Source organism: Tympanuchus pallidicinctus, unplaced genomic scaffold, assembly GCF_026119805.1.
Source record: "Tympanuchus pallidicinctus isolate F22 unplaced genomic scaffold, pur_lepc_1.0 scaffold21, whole genome shotgun sequence".
In the NCBI taxonomy this organism is placed as follows: domain Eukaryota; kingdom Metazoa; phylum Chordata; class Aves; order Galliformes; family Phasianidae; genus Tympanuchus; species Tympanuchus pallidicinctus.
In genome coordinates, this window is record NW_026294733.1 from 5233790 (window position 1) to 5250009 (window position 16220).

Below are 16220 nucleotides of genomic sequence, written 5' to 3' on the forward strand. Positions count from 1 at the left end.
TCTCTGAAGATTCACAATCATAAAAGCGATGGCGAAACCTGGGCAAACAGAGGCAGCAGGTTTGACTTGTAGACTAAGCAGGATGGGGAGGTGGCACGTGTCAGCATTTGTGCATCAGCAAGCCTCAGGTCAGGTTCTTTGGCAAGAGATTCCTTAGCATGAGAAACCCAGTCAGACTTTTCCATGGCCAAAGGTTCCCTGCACATAGAAATTAACCATGCATTAACCATAAAACTTAATATACCTTAGGAAAAGGAAAGTAATGGGAAGTTAAATGATTTACTCATCTTAAATTGGATTTTCCCCCACTTTTTAGAAAATCAATCTACAGCATTAAAAAAATAAAATAAAATAAAATAAAATAAATAAAATAAAATAACCCAAAAAAACAAAAACCAGCAATCTAACAGTAGCTCATGTACAGTAAAAGCCAACAGTAGCTCTTGTATAAGTATAGTACAGTATAAGGAGGAAAAAGAACCCTAACAATAGCAGTGATTCTGAAAAAAAAAGTGCTTGGGATGTCTTTCTTTAATCTCACCTTCTTTATTTGTGCCCCATGAAGATACTCTTTCCCCATTGCTCTGAAGATGACACAATGTGTTTGATGATCCAAGCTGGTCTACAGCCAGCACCACCAGAAAGGCAATGAAAAAGCTCTGAGTCCATTTCTTTGCTTTGTGGCATTAGGTTTCTACACAGTTCCTGCACAAAGGCTGTTTCTTTGTGCTTTTATAATGGATGTCAGTCCTCACACGGTTTCACTCTGATAGCATTGCTGTCACCATACCTTAAACTCCAGTAAAACTCCGGTAAAACAGAACGACAGATCTTAAATACAAGATCTTTAGCACTGCTTTCTCCATTCATATATTGACGTGGTGTTTGGCAGCTCAAGGTTCCACATGAAATGCAAATATTAGGCAATGTTCGATTTCAGATAATGTCATCATAATGTAGTTCTTCAGTACTAACAGGGAAGGGATGGGAAGCGGGTTCAGCTGCTGTGACCATGACCCCCTAGTCCAGGGGAAGATAAAAAAAGAGTACTGAGCTCTTGCAGTAGGGAACAGTCAGAGAGTCCATGCTCTTCATAGCTGGACATGCTTCCCAGACACATCTGGGTACTGAAGCAAACAACTTGAAACACTGCAGTGAGTATCAACAGCACCCCAAAGCAGAGTCAGTGTCTAAAGAGGGACTAAGGGAAAGGAGGAGACAGACTTCTTAGCAGCGTCTGTTGTGATAGGACAGGGGGAAATGGTTTCAAACTGGAAGAGGGAGATTTAGATTGGATGCAAGATAGAAGTTCCTTACAATAAGAGTGGTGAGATATTGGTGCAGGTTACCGAGGTGCCCCATCCCTGCAGACACGCAAGGTCAGGAGGGGCTCTGAGCTCTGATAGAGCTGTGGTGTCCGTGTTCATTGCAGGGGGTTGGACCAGGTGGCCTTTAAGGGTCCCTTCCAACTCCAACAATTCTGTGATTCTGTAACAGACTGTTACGATATCCATAACTACAGTAGCCATGGAAAGTTCAGGTCATTTTGCTTAATATTACCAACAAATTATTAATGTTTGAATTTAAAAGTTGGAGAGGCTCAACGAGCAAATACACAGATTGCTCACGGGAGTTCTTCCTGTTAGTTGTCTCTTCAGTTTTTTGGGCTGCTCCTTTTGTGGAGGAGATTACAATGAGTGACTGCACGAGGCTTTGTCAGGCCGCTGGTAGTTCAGAACACACATGGAACGAATTAGAAAGTAAGAACTGAAGCATTACCAGTGCCTTTGCATGGAAAGAAAGAAAAAAAAAAAAGCTAATTAAGTGAGAGCAGACACATTTTTCACTCCAAGCGCTGACAGTGAAGGCACAGGCAGGGTGAGGGCTGCTGGGCCCCGCTGCCCGTCGTTGTTTCTCACGAGCAGGATCTCTAGGAGCACCGAGGGCTGCCAGGAGGCAGCGCGGGGCTCGGGCCGGGCTGCGAGGCGGGGCACGCCCGTCCCTCCGCGCTGGGCCGCCTCCGGGCTCCTCCGGCGGCCACGGGAGGCGCGGCTGGGGCGGCTCCGGGTCGCGGCGGGGAGGCGGGAGCTGCCGGGCCGCCTGCAGCCTCCGGAGCCGCGGCCGGCAGCCGCACGCCGTGCTGAGTTGGCGGCGGGCAGAGCCGGGCGGAGCCGGGCGGAGCGGGGCGGTCGAAGCGGGGCTCGCGGTGTGAACTTGGTGCGAGCCTCGCTGTCAGCGCGGTTCTGCGGTGGGCTCGGCGTTCCGCGGCCCGTTTTTGCGGAGGGTCTTCGACTGCGGTGTTTCGAGCCGGCAGGAAAGAAAAAAACGAAAGTGGCGAAGCCGAGAGCGCGCGGCGTGAGCTGGGGGGAGCGGCGGAGCGAAGTGAGCTGTTCGCAGGGAAGCGCCGTTCGGATCCAGAGGGTGGCACTGGATTTACATAAACCGATCCGTTTCCTTATCCTGGATACTTCAACGCCTGCTGTCATTCTAAACGATACGCTCTCCGCGAACACTGCGGTTTCAGGAGTATAAAAAGTGGGTGCGTTTTGTGCTCCGGCGCGTTCCCCTCCCCGCAGCCCGGCGCCCGCCTCTCGAGCAGCGCGCAGCCCTGGGCCGGCCTCGGGCCGCACTTCCTCTGTGTCTGCAGTGCTGCGTTCCGGGCCCCGTGCTGAAAGAGGGGCGGTGAGCCCCCGGAGCGCCTCCAGAGAAGGCTTAGAGCGTTGGTCGGCAGTTGGACTAATGATCTTAGTTGTCTTTCCAGCCTTGGTGCTTCTACGATTCTATAAAGTGGCTCTTGCAGAACTTGGATTTCCACTTCACCTGCTTCTCTTCCCCATCTCTTCACAGTGTTCGTGCCTCTTGCACTCGTGTGTTCATACACCGGTTTTTGAGTGCGTGCCTGAAACTTCTCGTGTCCGGCAGGTGGGTGGGGTGAGCCTGGGTGGTGATAGTATGAGGTGGTCAAATGCGCCAGTGGCATCGAGAGAAGTAATCTGGAAAGCTGACATTGGTGTCATAGAACTGGCACTTCTTTTTTATTTAGTTTCTATTCTTTATTGCTTGGGTCTAAGTTTTAGCTTGTGATGCGTTATCTCAGCCCAGGATAATGAGCTTTGCAGCCCGTTATTCTCTTGCTGTCTGAGTGTCTGTGTTCTGGGATGGATGCGTGGAGGTGCAACTCACCCCGTGCTGCCAGCACTGCGCCCAGCATTGGGATGGTGCCTTGCCTGTAAATGGCGGAGGGTCAGCAAGAGAGTGCTGGGTGGGACCCAGAAATAATCTGCAAAAGGCATCAGATCTCAGTAGTGTGGAACCTCTAGTGTCTCAATTTTATGGCAGCCACTTGATAGCAGAACAGATACCGGAAGTTTCCACAAGTCTGTGTTGTGTTCTCAGTTCCCTGTGGCCTTCAGACCTTCAGACACCCCCTGAAGATCTTACTTGGGCCAAAAGGAGCCGATAGAAGTGAATTACAGGCATACAAGTAACTTCATGAAAATGGTGACAGACTGCAGCTTCTTTTCCAGGTTAACTGTAGCAGTATACTGAAGCAATAATTTTTCTTTTTGGAAACAAAAATGTAGTTGTACTGCGTGTGGTTGGGCTACGTGGTTACAAAAGTAATGCAAAGCAACACTTTCAGGCAAAAAAGGGTGAAATGGGTGTTGGAAATGGTGTGTCACTTCCTTGTGTCCTGCCATGGTTAGAGGCTGGGGCTGTGTGGTGAAAGGCCCTTTTCTTGCCACGGACAGAAAGCTGTTGTGCAGGTGAGCACAAAGATCCCCTGTATGCTCAGAGTTCAGCAGGCAAAAAGACTTTTGCTTAGAATGTTTTTGTGCTGTGGAAGAACAACCCAGGTGCCATCCACTGCACAGACGTTTTATGGCACTGCACAGAGCTAAACTGAGCTGTCTGCGTTTGGTGTTTGAGTTTCCTGACAGATCAAGAAACATTCTCAGGCTTCAGTGATCTGAGAGCCCTGTGTGAGGGGAGAGGAGCCACAAGGGTCCTCATTGCTGAATCTTTTCTGAAGTCTGAGAAAATTAACTGATCTAAGTAGCTTCATACAAAAAATTGGAGGGGAATTCCCCCCCCAGATTTTGCAGTATTGATTTGCTCAGCATTGGATGAAAGCTTATTAAATTCTTACTCTGTGCGTGTGAAATGAATAAAACCTCTTGAGCAAATACAAATATGGAATGTGCTTCAGACACGTGCTTTTGTGCACCGAATTCTCTGTGTTCTCACTGGGCAGCATTTGCTTTTCTTGTATGTGCTATAAATAATTCCCTACTGGACTTTGCAGTACCATGTGGGTGGGTGAGATTAGATATCCGGAATGCGAGGATGAGTGCTGGGAGTCTGCATTCTCCTGGGAGCACGATCCCCTCAGTATCATCCTGAGTCAGTTGCACCGTGCACTGTAGGTGTCCTCATTAGGAAGTGAATACTCTAATTCTTCATAAGATTTTCTAAGCCTATAATCATTCTAAAATACATTGAAGATACTGTGCTGACAGCTGTTAGCCAAGGGACGTTGGTCATTGTGTGTTTGTAAGCTTGTAGCACAGTAATTCTACATGACTGGGAGGCTCTGAGAGAGGTTTGGGATGATTAAGAACACACATAGGCAAAACGGAACCTTTGTTCTCTTTCTGCCTATTGTACTGGAGGATTATCTTAAGCAAGGAGAGCAAATATGGTGACAAGTAAATACGTTTGTGAGGTTATCCCTGAAAATATAAATGTATTACAGTTCTGGGTGGGGTAATCTTTGGATCCAGAACTTAGCTTTTTAAGTTACAAGGGCCAGACTCTATAGAAGGACATGGATTCCAGAAAGAAGACTTGAGTTCAAACTGGAATTTTCCACTTAGGACTCACCTAACACAGCAGTGCATTAAGCTTCATTTTTTTTTCTTTTTTTCTCTTTTTTTTTTTTTCCTGTTGGAACATGAATTTCCCAGAGCTGCTCCTCAGCCTGCACTCAGAACTGCGGCCACAAAGAGTCGTGCTCCTGACTGCTGTGCTAGGGCTTCTCTCTGGTATGTAGGTCCAAACAGTGCCCTGCAGTCCCCATATGGCATTCAGGTGGGGCTGGCATTGGTGCAGTGAGGTTATTTGTGGCTTTGGAGCCAGGAAGGTCTCTGCTCAAAGCACAGCAGCCTTTCAGCAATGGTACAGCAGCCGGCTACCAGAAGTGAGCTGTGTTGAGTTCTCTGTGAGGAGCAGGAGCTTACCCACCAGAGAGGTGCTGTAGTGAATGAAAGCATCTTTTGAGGCTAAAACACCAGCCTCTGCCTCTGGTATTTCCTGTTGGCAATCTACCCACAGTAGGCAGTGTGTTGACTTTAGATAGCCTGGTTGGTTCGAGACATGGCTGTTGTAAACCGCTGTAGGGCTGCCCCACATACGGATACTTGCCTTGTTTTACTGGGTGTTCATAGCCTGTGTTGGAGCACGTGTTCTGGCAGAAATGTGCTGCTTACTTTATGTTGTCCCCCTTAACTTGCCTCCCTTTTGTGCTGTTTTAGCTAGATGTAGTTTACTTCAAAACCAGCTTCTAAAAATTGCAAAGAGCATTTTGCCATTGTATCACTGGTGAAATAAAGTCATATAAAGTCAATAAAGACTTCTTAATGGGTAGCAAATCTTTACAGTGTTTGCAGGAGTAATTGGTGCATGAAGAATACTGGTTTTATTGAATGCATATATAAAAGAAGTTTAGACCAAGCAGTGCAGTGTGAGAAATACACTAATTGTAGTTAATTTTCAGCAACTGGATTGAAGTGACTGTTGGACCACAACAAACCCTGTGCCTGTCTTTCTGCAGTGGAGCGGTCTGCAAACAGCAATTTAGTCAGGGAAACTTCTCTGGGCGACAGTGCTCTTGCATTCTTTTCCATTTCACAACTTGAGCAGCAGCAGGTTTATTCTACAGGATATCAGCTTCTTTCTTAGAAAGCTGATTCCTTGTTTAACAAGGATGTAATGGAGAGACTCTTTCCATGTTTAATTGGAACTTGCTTTCTGTGCTTAACCAAGACTACTAGCCCTTGCTTTTCGTGTCCTCTGAACCAGCTCCATTAAGAATTTTGATCTAACAGATTCACTTATGGTTTAATAAAGCAGTCTTTCTTTCTGTTGCTAGGGAGCCCTTGAGATGACAGCCATGGCAGAATTCAACAACGTTCAGGCAGTGTCTGAAATGCCAGAAGAAGGTGAAGCTAAACGTGGCTTCTATCACAGAATGTTTTTGGAACCTCAGGAGGAGAAGAGGAACCTGAAGGCTCTGATGGTTAAACAAGTGAAGAAAACTTGCAGCTGCACTCCAGCGAAAGTTAAAGACTGTGCTTTGAGTTTCTTTCCCATCGTGCAGTGGCTTCCTAAGTACAATCCAAAAGAGTGCTTACTGGGAGACATAATGTCTGGTGTGATTGTGGGGGTCTTGCTAGTCCCACAGTCAATTGCTTATTCTCTCTTGGCTGGGCAGGAGCCTATTTATGGCCTTTATACGTCCTTCTTTGCAGGCATTATTTATTGCATATTTGGAACCTCTCGCCACATCTCTGTTGGTATCTTTGGTGCGCTCTGCCTGATGGTGGGACAAGTGGTGGATCGTGAGGTGCTGAGAGCCGGCTATGAGTTGGAGCCAGCTGCTCTCAGTGACCGCATGGATACAGCAGTGCACGTGAACTCCACCGCTGCGCCTGTGAACCAGACATTACAGAAGCTGCTCTGTGATAAAACCTGCTACGCAATAAAAGTGGGAGCCACCATGACCTTCATAGCTGGCGTTTATCAGGTAAGAGGAAGTAGGCAAACAAGTATTCTGTGGCAATAGTTTTAATTCTCTGCGTGGTTGTTCATATGGGCAATCTGCTGAGGTTGCACATGTCCTCTGCATCTGGGGCAAATGGATCTAAGCAGGACTGAATGTTGCCAGTTACTGTGGTGCAAGAAACTCCTCTGTGATCTGCTTTCTGTTTGGATAACATTTTGTACTTGCTTTGTTGGCTTGCTGGTGACTGCAAGGTCCTGCATGGAACATTGCCAGACCTGCTGCACCCACACTGATCTGCACACTGCCTTGTATTTTCTGGCTTATATCTTATATCAGGGCTCAATTTCACTGAGCCAAAATGTGGCATGTTAAGTAAGCTTGAGTCACTTGCATTTATTAAAAAAACAAAACAAACAAACAAACAAAAAAGAAACCGAACCTGAACAATAAAGCCATTTCCAGTTTCTTTTTATTTATCTCTAAGCTTTTTTTTTTTTTTTTTGTGAAACTTTGCTGTTTGCCCATTCAAAGCCGAATTGATTCCACTGTGTATTACAAGGGTGGATAGTGATAGGACAAAGGACAAGGGGAAATGGTTTTAAACTGAGACAGGAAAGGTTTAGGTTAGATATTAGGAAGTTTTTCACACAGAGGTGGTGAAGCACTGGCACAGGTTGCCCAAGGAGGCTGTGGATGCCCCATCCCTGCAGGCATTCAAGGCCAGGCTGGATGTGGCTCTGGGCAGCCTGGTCTGGTGTTTGGTGACCCTGCACATAGCAGGGGGTTGAAACTGGATGATCATTGTAGTTCTTTTCAACCCAGGTCATTCTATGATTCTATATGAAGAGGGTACTACTGAGATAATAAAGCAGTTTTGAAACAAATCTTTTAGTTACGACCATACTAAAATATGTTATTTAATGGTATTTTACTCTTCAGTCTCTGCTTAGATCGTAGAATTCAATGCTTGCTGAAATTAAAGCAGATATCTTTGTTTTTAGACTGTCATGCATTAACTAGAATTGATTTAGTTTTAACTGTACTTCAGAACTGAGATGTTTAAGTTCGTGAGTTCACATTCATTTCTTCCTACAGTGACATTCACAGTGATAGTTCACCAAAGTGTAGAGGAGAAGAGAAAGAGACATTTAGCTCCATTTAACACGAAGCTTGTTGGGAAGGAAGGGATATTTCCCTTCACATGCTTAGGGAGATCTCCTGTGGGAGAACACCAAGGACTTCTCCATTCAGCTAGCATTAATAAAAATGAATGCCAAGGCACTTCAAAAGTTTATCTCTATTTATGTAATCTGCATCACAACAATTTGAAACTCATATGCTTTCCAAGTTGGATGCAGCAAGCTGTATGCAGTGCAAAGGGCAGCTGTTAGACCATAGGCTGTATTTTTATTGCAGGCTGTCATATTTTGTTTCATGAGACGTACAAAAGCATAGATTTTGGATTCTGCAAAAGTTCAGAGAGATTGAAAGAAATTGAGACAGAAATGGTGAAAGTAATTAGTATTCCAAATGCTTTTCTTGGGACCCTTTTTTCTGAACCCAATGAGCCAACAATAAGCGTGGGTTCAGAGCAAGGAGGCCTCAGTGACCTCTAAAAAAGCCTGCTGTGTGTTGGCAGCGCGTTTCATTTAAGCGTGGTGCACAAGGAGCAGCCGAGTACTGCAGGCTGCCTTTTTCATGCTGAGACCATGCCTCATCCTCCAAGGCCGTGTTTCTTACCACTTTTTACAGATCCCCACGACGATGACATCTACAGAGTTTGAATCCTAATCTCTTGTATGTGGTTGATTCCTTGCAGGTGGCCATGGGTTTCTTTCAAGTGGGCTTTGTCTCAGTGTACCTCTCCGATTCATTGCTCAGCGGATTTGTCACAGGTGCCTCCTTTACCATCCTGACGTCCCAGGCTAAGTACCTCCTGGGTCTGGACATTCCACGGAGCAGTGGCGTCGGCTCCCTCATAACCACGTGGATAAACATCTTCAGAAACATACACAAGACTAACATGTGTGATGTCATCACCAGCTTTTTGTGCTTTCTTGTTCTTATCCCAACTAAGGAACTTAATGAACATTTTAAATCCAGGCTCAAGGCTCCAATTCCAGTTGAATTAGTTGTGGTTGTGGCAGCTACTCTGGCATCTCACTTAGGGAAGCTGAAAGAAACCTATGGCTCAAGTGTTGCTGGGCACATCCCAACTGGCTTTCTACCACCCAGCCCTCCTGACTGGAACCTGATTCCTAACGTGGCATTGGATGCTATCCCCATCGCTGTCATTGGCTTTGCCATCACTGTTTCCCTCTCAGAAATGTTTGCCAAGAAGCATGGTTACACCGTGAAGGCCAACCAGGAAATGTATGCCATTGGCTTCTGCAACATCATTCCCTCTTTCTTCCACTGCTTCACAACAAGTGCAGCTCTTGCTAAGACTCTTATTAAAGAGTCAACAGGCTGTAGAACACAGGTTTCTGGCGTTGTGACTAGTTTGTTAATCCTAATAGTCCTCCTTGTGATTGCACCTTTGTTTTATTCCCTTCAGAAATGTGTCCTTGCTGTCATAACCATTGTAAACCTCAGAGGTGCCCTGCGGAAGTTCAGAGACCTGCCAAAAATGTGGCATTTGAGCAGGGTGGACACGGTGATCTGGCTAGTTACTATGGTGTCCTCAGCACTCATCAGTACTGAGATTGGTCTTCTGATCGGTGTTTGTTTCTCTATGCTTTGTGTCATTTTTCGAACTCAGAAGCCAGAGGCGCCATTGCTTGGCTGGGTGGCAGAGTCTGAAACATATGAGTCCCTGTCTGCTTATAAGAACTTAGAAACTAAGCCAGGAGTTGTGGTGCTGCGTTTTGAAGCACCCCTCTACTACATCAACAAAGACTGCTTCAAATCCGCACTGTATAAGCAAACTGGAGTCAACCCAGCCTTGGTGAAGGCAGCAAAGAAAAAGGCAGCAAAAAGAATGCTTAGAGAGAAGGAAGCGGGTTCTGGTGGCAGCCAGACCAATGTTTCCATGGAGCTTGTGTCCGAGCCGTTGGGGTTTCACACAATAGTGATTGACTGTTGTGCAGTACAGTTTCTGGACACAGCAGGAATACGCACGCTCAAAGAGGTCTGCAAGGACTACAGTGAGATAGATGTCCAGGTGCTGCTGGCACAGTGCAATCCTTCGGTGAGGAGTTCCCTAATGCGGGGAGAATTCTTCAAAGAGGGGGAGGACCATCTTCTCTTCCACAGTGTGCATCAGGCCGTGGACTTTGCACTGGGTGCACAGGAGCACAGCAGGACCTGTGCTTCTAAGAACTAGTTGGAACAAAGCCTGGAAAAAATGAGCACTGCTTTATGTATGGAACTGAGTGAATGCATCTCTTAAGTTTTTCATAATCTGTATACGAACCAAAGAGTTTCATATGAACATTCATCTCATTTCTCTTCTGTCATCAACTTCCCATTTCTTAATTCCCCTCTGTTTTGGTCATCAGCATGGAGGTCTTTCTGAATGAGACAGGCTTTAGAAGCATTCTAGGCTACCCATCTAGCTGAATGCTACAAGGCAACTCATTTCTTGTTCCCAGTTGAGAAATTGCTTTTTCATATCATCACAGCCCTATATTTTTAAGGAATGACTGACAGGTACTGTTCATTCTGTTTTTTATCACACTGTGATTGGTTGGTTGTATTAGGACAGAGAGATAAGGAAAATCATGCAACAAAAAAGTCCTAATGCATAGCTTGTAACTTACCTGTCACCTCTGGACGATGCTTTGTCATCGTGTGTTGACAGCCAAATGCAGCTGTATGAGCAGGGGCAGGGTTATCTAATTTCTGTGCAGTCCCTTACGAGCCAGGAAAGATTGCTCTTTTGCTTTAATCTCTTTGGATAATCTCTCTGGAAGTATTTTTATTTGGACATGATTGATTAGAAGTCTGATTCATACTTACGGTCAATTGCTTGTTTTGTTAGTATTTAGGAGTGCTTTAGGATTGTGGACATTAGATATGAAAGATCTCCAATTCGTGGGTTGCAACACAATACAAGCCAGTTTTACTTGCCATACTGACAGAACCACAGATAGCACACAGAATGAAAAGGGCCCCACAGATTATCCAGCATCTGGCCAAATCTGCCTGTGCCATGCAGACTTCCTGTGTGAATGCAGGTTTTATTGACCATAAACCCTTTACATATGCTCAGTCATGAGTCTTTTGTAATGGAGATGTTGGCCAAGAAGAGAGGGAATCAGAAAAAGAGCCAGAAAGAAATGTGCTGAAAGCTCTTCACCACCTTGGTGTAAATAAAACTTTGTACTCTGCTGTTAAGTTATGCAGAACAGTGAAAAGTCCCTATTGTTCATGTCGAAATAAAGGCACTGGATAGGAAGTCGTTCTTTGTTCTTACAGCAATAGAATACAATTATGAAAGCATAATTGAAAGATTAACTTTTCTTTACTGACTGCCAGGGGAGTTCATAGTCTGAACTGCAGTTTCTGGACAGCTTTTAAGAGGGAAGAGGTGTTGTATATGACAGTAAGCTCATCCTTAATCATTCAAAAATGAGTCAGGAATCAGAAAAGTAAGCAAATGCAATGTAAATCATGAAACATTTTGTAAATGGAAATACATTTTCCATTTAGGATGATTTTATTTTTCTGAGCAATTAGGAACTTTCCCCTCATTTCGGTGAAAGCTGAAATGTCACACGGCGCTTCAGTCTAGGAGCTGAGAGCTCAAGAGAAAGGACAGAAGGAAGTTAAGTCCCAGGACCTGGCAACGTTTATATGCTAGGTGAACTTAGTACATTTTTTAGGACATCATAGGAGTGTATAAGAACATTTAGGGAGTGGACAGGGTGGATGCTGCATGTATGGAAAAGGATCACATAACTGAGATCCTTGAATTGGACTTAGGAAGGCAACAGAAACTTCAAACATCAGAGATTCTAAAGCTTCTGCAGCGTTCAAAAAACCACAAATAATTTAGCCTTAAGGCATGTTTATACAAGGAGATGAATCCCAAATAGCTACTGCTGATTTTTTTTTTCTTTTCTACATAAACTTTCATTCTGTGCTAAGAATCCCTTTTGCGCTTTGGGTAATTGCAGGGACCAAGTTTGTGTTGTCAAAGAGGGAGCAGCTCCAGCAGCCGGGATCCTGCCACAGGACAGCTTTCAGCTCTAAACAAAATTGCCCATGCCATTTATTCATTTTCACCGCGTTGCCCCTCAGGCATGGGCAGCTCAGGGGAATGAGCTGCTCTGATGGTCCTGCAGACTTCCTCCTGGGCAGGGATGGAAGCGCGGTAGAAGGTGCTGTGGTGAATCTTTCCTGTCTGCACTCCTGACTTCTACCCTTTCCACGCTGCCCAGGAGAGGATTTTTTGATTTGTGACAATGCGCAGTGATAACAGAAGAAGAAAATAAAAAAGTATTTATTAAATGCCTTTTTGTTACATTTCAAATTTGTTTCCACCTGTGCCAAGAAGGGAGGAATAACTGCATGGATTCCAAGAAGCAGTACTGCAGCTGTAAAGGATGCGTATTTGTAGCACCTGAGTGTTTGTTTGTATTAAAGCACAATAAAACAGCCATAAATTGATTTTCAAAGAATTAATTTAGATTACAGCTAAAAGATAGACTAAAGTGATTTATGTTTAGCTAGAGCACATCATGCTTGGCCGCAGTGCTGTTTGTGCAGCCGCAATTGGCAGTGTAGCCTCCAAATTGAATTTAAAGCAAAACACACATACACAAAATGTATTAAAATGCAACTGCAAAAGCACCCAGCCAACAAAAAAAAAACCAAGCCAACAACAACAAAAAAAACAATTTCTGATGTTGTTTAAGATAATATCCATAGGCTGCAGTTTATCCTCTGTACAAATGCATACGGCCCTGGTTGGAAGGGAATACAAATAAATGCCAGTTGGCAGAGAGTTAATGTGATAGGCAGTCCTTTGGCATTAACTGAAGGTTGGAGCTTATCGTGGCTGGGATTTCTTAAAACGGTGGGTTTTCAGGCATTTTCCTTTCAGAGCTTTTCTTTTTAATGCCTTGCTTCAGTCTGTTTGTGGATCTTGAGAAATAATCTAACTTCATGTTTAGGCACCAAGGATCACTGAGTGAAAACTGTTGCCCTATAAAAAATTTGTTTCCTAAGGGAATTCCAGACACGTGTGTATACATATATATATATGTACATAAATGTACACACACCCTTTGCAGCTTTATGTCTCCAGTTGTGCTTTTGCAAAGTGGCTGCTTCTGTCCTAGAAGGGGCTCTCTAGCCTTCTACTGACTTAATTTGCCATCTACAAAAAGAATGAATCCCAGAATGATTGCCTTTGGGCTGCCCAAAATAGTGACGTTTGTTGCAGAAGCCTTCACAGCCCAGGGCCAACCTGGAAGGTTGCATAAACCTGTTGGTCTCCTGTAAGGCAGCTTCCAAATGTCTTAATTCAGTAATTATCTGTCTAAAAGAGGAATTAACCGATCATTATCACATTCATTAACGGTAACAATGTGGCATTATGGAAATTAACACTCACAATCTCAGCTATACTGAAGGCATGTGGAAGTATCTTCTGTGATCTGCTAAGTGTCAGACTTGCTCTACTGCTATAGGCAGTAGTTTTCAGCTCCTGATGTGCCAGTTGCACTAATAAATGTTTCACTTGCGTAAACGTTTTGACATCAATTCTTAATCCATTTCAGAAATAGGAAGGTGTTAATGTGATGCACGTGGTTCTTATTTCTATTCTTATTTTTGGATTTACAATGACGTTGTAGTGGAAATGCTCAGTCATGGCTTGAATCACTGACTGAGCACCTGGTTTGAAGGCAGGACCAACCCAGGGGAGCTCATGTGTATGCAATGCAGCTGAGTGACTGGGAAGGATGGAGCCAGGTCCACCCTTTCCCAGACCTCATTTAAGGGTTGGCAGTGGAGGTGAGGGTATCTGATTGGAGATCCCTGCCTACTTGAGGTCTTGTTAAGGTAAGCAGATTTTCTTCTTTTGTTTCTGTGTCTATGGCAGTTGTTGTCATTTGTTGTAGTCTGGGATTGTGTCACCCTGTTGTTACTGCTGTATTTTCCATCACGTTGTAGCACTGTGGCATTACAGTTGTCAGCCTTGGTCCCGTGTGATTTAGTGATCCGGATCTCCTAGCATGTTGTTGCAGCTCTACTCATTGATCTTCAATTCATCACACAATACATCTCACCACCGTCTTTCACATTTCTGTGTTTGTCTGTAAGGCACTGTGTGTGATTGACTGTAAATAGAAGAATCTTAGCATATTTTGATATTACCTATGAGCTGCTATTCAGTTTTCATGTCAAATCTTCTAGTGAGACCAAAGCTCCTGAGCAAAGGCTGTAGAGGCACCCCCAAATCCCACGCTGTTTGGGGCTGTGGGGAGCAGCCCCATGTACCTGCTGGGAGAGCTACAGCCAGGCCTGGGGCTGCACAACGGCTCGTGCACAAGTGGCAGTGCCTGCCCAGTGACAGCACTGCATGCAGCCATGTGCCTTTTTCCATGAGTTTAATACTAACACAGGGTCCTCGTTCCTGTCCGGTGCTGCTGCATGAGTCAGTGTCCCATTATCAGTATTAAAAGGGATTTCTGGCTTTGTGATTATTTTTTTGTACTTCTAATTCTGTACTTGACTCTCCTAGAAAAGACCACAAAGCTGCCATGACATCTGTACTCCTTCCCCATCAGGTTGCATTGATGAGCAGGGAGATCTCTCGGGGGTGGAGGGTGGGGAGGAAACATGGTGTTTCCTTCAGCTCTACATATTTCCTGGCTTGTGCCAAGAGATGTTGAAATCGCTTGTTGATGGGCCTGAATTGCAGACAGGAGGTACTGCAGAAAGCATTCTGGGTTTTTGAGTCAGCTGGTCCCAGCTGCAGCCCACATCCTTGTGCCTGGTGTGAGCTCTGTGCCAGATACTACATCTGCATCTTGCTTGCTGTGCAAGCCTGCCTAGCGAGGTCTGCACTTCCTGTACCCAGACCTTGTTGGGGCAACACTACAGATCTCCCCAGGTCCCACTCTTTGAATCCTTCACCCAAAGGCTGTGCAAGCTCCCTGCTCCCAGTATGCTTGAATACCTGTTAGCAGGTGTTGCTGCTAAGAGGTTTTTAATGAGACTGAAGTCATCACCCCCAGGATCCAAACTGCTGGCCTAGATCACAGAAACTGGAACATGAGGAAGCCCTATTGGTTGCCAGTGAAACACTTAGGGCAGATAGTTCCTTTTCAGGATGTTACTTTCTGGTTGTTGTTTTTTTTTCTTTTCATATGCTTTAGAGAGATGATTAAATTATTTAAGTGATTGAAGTTTATTTTAACAGCATTAACTAAGCTAATGAAGCTGTGATGCAGGTAGGAGTCATCTGCTAATGCAATCCAGGGTGCCTTTTGTCTGTACAACTTGTTGTGCTTTGCTGAGTCTCAGGCTAGGATACCATTGTGAGTCTGGAATATTGATATAATTGTCCTCATTAGAAGGGATTTGCACTTCTACTATGCTGGCATAGCTAAAAGGAGCAATATCTTTAGTGCAGATGAGGCTCTGTGCCTTTGCATTTTGAACTGCTTTAAGTCCCAAGAATTACTTGCACTTGGTTGTTGTGTTTCTAAGCCTTTGTTGGAGCAGCTGCTCGTGTGGAAAAAGAACCTGATCTTTAATGACTCAATAGAATTTCTTCTGAAGTAGAAATCATTTTGAGTTTTGCCTGTTCTTTTGAGATGATTTTAATGCTAAAAGTGATGCCTCTGGTTAGGTATAATGACTAATATTTAATATATATATTTAGTTTATAGCATAATGAGTACCTTTTATCCTATTTCATGGAGATAAAATAAGGCACATTGCTATTTCTCTAACGTGCAAATACACAGAATACTACAACATTTGATGGAGAGTCAAATCTCCACTGAGGAAATGTACTGCCCAAAATATTTGAATTCTGAGTCTGAAAGCACTCAGTTCTCAGTCCAGTTCCCAGATCGTCTCAGGACTGCACAGAATGATGGGAAGCCAAACATTCTGCTGGACTTGGGTCCAAATTTTAATGTCTACCTTTTGACTTTAGAAATTTTGTGATATAAATCTAACTGAAAGATGTTTGAGGAGACATAAAGCATCACTCTGTGGCAGCACGCGATGATGTCACTTCATCAGCCTCTGGTTACTGACAGCCATCTCCGGCACTATGGTATGACCTGGGATATGATTTCTGAATTATTCTAAATTCAGATTGATTTTAAGATACTGTTTGTGACAATGTTTTGCTCAGTGAATTAAATGACAAATTTTGCCTGGACTAGCTTTTCCAAATTTGGGAGTTAGCTTAAACAAACAGGACCTCAGGAGTGCAAAAACTGTAAACGGGTCCAGTCAGACAAGCAGA

General features: G+C 44.5%; 1 protein-coding gene across 8 annotated transcripts; it reads left to right on the forward strand.

Moving 5' to 3' along the window:
• The first annotated feature begins 1071 nt into the window (after positions 1 to 1071).
• Positions 1072 to 12238, forward strand: SLC26A2 (solute carrier family 26 member 2). Of its 8 annotated transcripts, none has more exons than XM_052684462.1 (4): positions 1081 to 1154; positions 2848 to 2922; positions 6152 to 6805; positions 8604 to 12238. In XM_052684462.1, the coding sequence occupies exons 3-4, from the start codon at positions 6164 to 6166 to the stop codon at positions 10107 to 10109; spliced, it is 2148 nt and encodes a 715-aa protein (XP_052540422.1). In that variant the 5' UTR covers positions 1081 to 1154; positions 2848 to 2922; positions 6152 to 6163; the 3' UTR covers positions 10110 to 12238. The 8 variants fall into 8 exon arrangements, with proteins under 8 accessions (XP_052540418.1, XP_052540422.1, XP_052540423.1 ...); XM_052684460.1 differs by lacking the exon at positions 1081 to 1154 and adding an exon at positions 2161 to 2539; XM_052684461.1 differs by lacking the exon at positions 1081 to 1154 and adding an exon at positions 2161 to 2535.
• The last annotated feature ends 3982 nt before the right edge of the window (positions 12239 to 16220 follow it).

What these genes read in the sequence shown, in the direction of transcription:
- SLC26A2 (XM_052684456.1), top strand. Translation starts at nt 2,740, where the DNA reads ATGATCTTAGTTGTCTTTCCAGCCTTGGTGCTTCTACGATTCTATAAA. An exon ending in AAACTTCTCGTGTCCGGCAG is followed by an intron (nt 2,923 to 6,151) that starts GTGGGTGGGGTG and finishes TTCTGTTGCTAG; the next exon opens with GGAGCCCTTGAGATGACAGC. An exon ending in TCATAGCTGGCGTTTATCAG is followed by an intron (nt 6,806 to 8,603) that starts GTAAGAGGAAGT and finishes GATTCCTTGCAG; the next exon opens with GTGGCCATGGGTTTCTTTCA.